This window comes from Etheostoma spectabile, unplaced genomic scaffold (genome assembly GCF_008692095.1).
Source record: "Etheostoma spectabile isolate EspeVRDwgs_2016 unplaced genomic scaffold, UIUC_Espe_1.0 scaffold273, whole genome shotgun sequence".
In the NCBI taxonomy this organism is placed as follows: Eukaryota; Metazoa; Chordata; class Actinopteri; order Perciformes; family Percidae; genus Etheostoma; species Etheostoma spectabile.
In genome coordinates, this window is record NW_022605577.1 from 374,978 (window position 1) to 377,020 (window position 2,043).

Genomic DNA, 2,043 nt, shown 5'->3' on the forward strand with positions numbered 1-2,043 from the left:
GCTGGTTTGATTTGCATTAAGAGATGATCTTTTAATAATAAAAATCTGCCTTCCTCTATAGGAATTTAACATAGGGGGGTGTATACTTATGTGTTTTGCAGTACATACCACCCACCCCCCTTCAAGGAAGTTAACACTTGTCAATGGAGCGTGACCAGACTCGAAATGAAATGTCTGCAAGTCTGGTAGGACCAGGTTAGGCTTTCATTGCGGTTATGAGAAGAAAGTGAGTGCATAAAGGGTTCAAGCTGTGAAGACAGGAAGACGACAAATGATGGTATGTACAATATATGGGTGTCAGTCTGTCACTCACCCTCCTGGCTGCTGTAGACCTTATTGTATTTAACCATGAACTCTTTGAACTGCCCCAACAGCTCCACAGACTCCTGCCAGAAGAAGAGCAGACAAACAACACATGACTTCATCATCCATCTAAAGTTCAAGCTGATGATTGCAGGCAGATAACCAGATGGAAATTAGACGCCATTTACACAACATTGTTTTTAACATAACACGCAAAAAGTATTTTTAGACTCTGGCCGTTCATTTACACAACATTGCGTTGGGACCCAACTTTTTCAATCGAGTCCCAGAGGGAAATTTTTGGAGTACGCAGCTCCAGTATCGCCATGTAAACTAGTAAAACAGGTCTCTGTGGAGCCAGAGCCAGCGAAGCGGCGCACTCTCACCCCCACCTACCCCCCCAACTACCCCTCACCGCCCCAGTAGAGGTGGACCTCTGCAGCCCATTCAAAAAAACGCCATCTAAACGTAAAAGCTAAACTTTTTAGCGAGATTATTGTTAATTAATAGCCTTAATTTCAACATTGGTGTCAGTCCTGATATATATACAGAATAGGACGTCACTTATACCTCCAGAGGCTGGCTGCTGGGTGCATCCACCACCTTGTTGGTCTCTTCTAGTTGAGGTTCAACTGATAAATAAAAGACAACATGTTATACGTCAATATGCAAAATACATATATTCACATTTCATGTGTCCAAAAATGCATTGACTCTATGGATTTCAAATTAGTAAGTCTATTAAATAGAAATGCATGGAAGCTGTTGAACTGTTTTTGACATTATACATTATTGGTTGCAAGTCTAAATCAACATTTATGAGTATACTCATCCCTATTCAACTTTATACCTCGTTTATCTATTTGGTATGAAGCATCCCCTATCATAAGTAAACATTTTTATAACATAACATATAAATGAAGCCATTATATATTCAACTATTTTGGGCAACATGCAAAGTTTAAGGCCAAAGCAGAACAGAATATGGTCAAAATGAAGGGATCATTTGCATAAAGTGTGTTCTCCATGACTATGTCCATTTCCTGCCAATCATTACAATTTCTAGAATCATTTTTTACAATGTTTGAAATGCCACTTTAAAGACGATTTTTTTGCATACACAGTACATTGTTTTAACCAGTTGAATGGAGCCCCTGTCATCCTGGAATATACTGCTGCTATTACAGAAGAAGCAAAGCATCATGGGTTAACACTGGAACTCCCTAAACAGTAGGCCAACAGTGATTACAGTTATGCTCCGCTTGTTGGGGTAAGAATAAATCCAATCCAATTCACTTTATTAATTAGATTAGATAATCATTTATTCATCCCACAGCAGGGAAATTCCCTTATCACAGCAGCATTTTAGTTTTTTTATTTTTAGTACAAAAAACAGTATTGCAGTGTAAGTAAGTGACCTTAAAATTAAAATTGACTCTGTAATTAAAATAATATAGCAAACGTAGGTAACCATAGTATAAATTATGTTTACCTGTGGCCATAAATAATATTGAAAAAGTAAGTACTTGGAAAAATATAACTACAGATAATAAGAGATATACAGAGTGTGTGGAGTAAATGAAAAACAGGAACAGAAACTACAACATTACATATAGCACGATTTTGACAAACACAAGTTTTCAAAGTGCTGCACAAAAAGATAATACAGAATTAATACATAACACAATAAAAGCACGATAAAAATAAAAAGGTACAATAAAATAAATACAATAAAATGCA

At 36.7% G+C, this 2,043-nt stretch overlaps 1 protein-coding gene across 1 annotated transcript in view; it reads right to left on the minus strand.

The window, feature by feature from the left end:
- ctsf (cathepsin F) overlaps positions 1-2,043 on the minus strand; it is a gene marked incomplete at its 5' end in the record, with an annotated part of 11,054 nt that overhangs the window by 6,413 nt on the left and 2,598 nt on the right. The window contains 2 exon segments of the mRNA XM_032510840.1: positions 314-386; positions 874-935. Of these exon segments, the coding sequence (XP_032366731.1) occupies positions 314-386; positions 874-935 (135 nt within the window).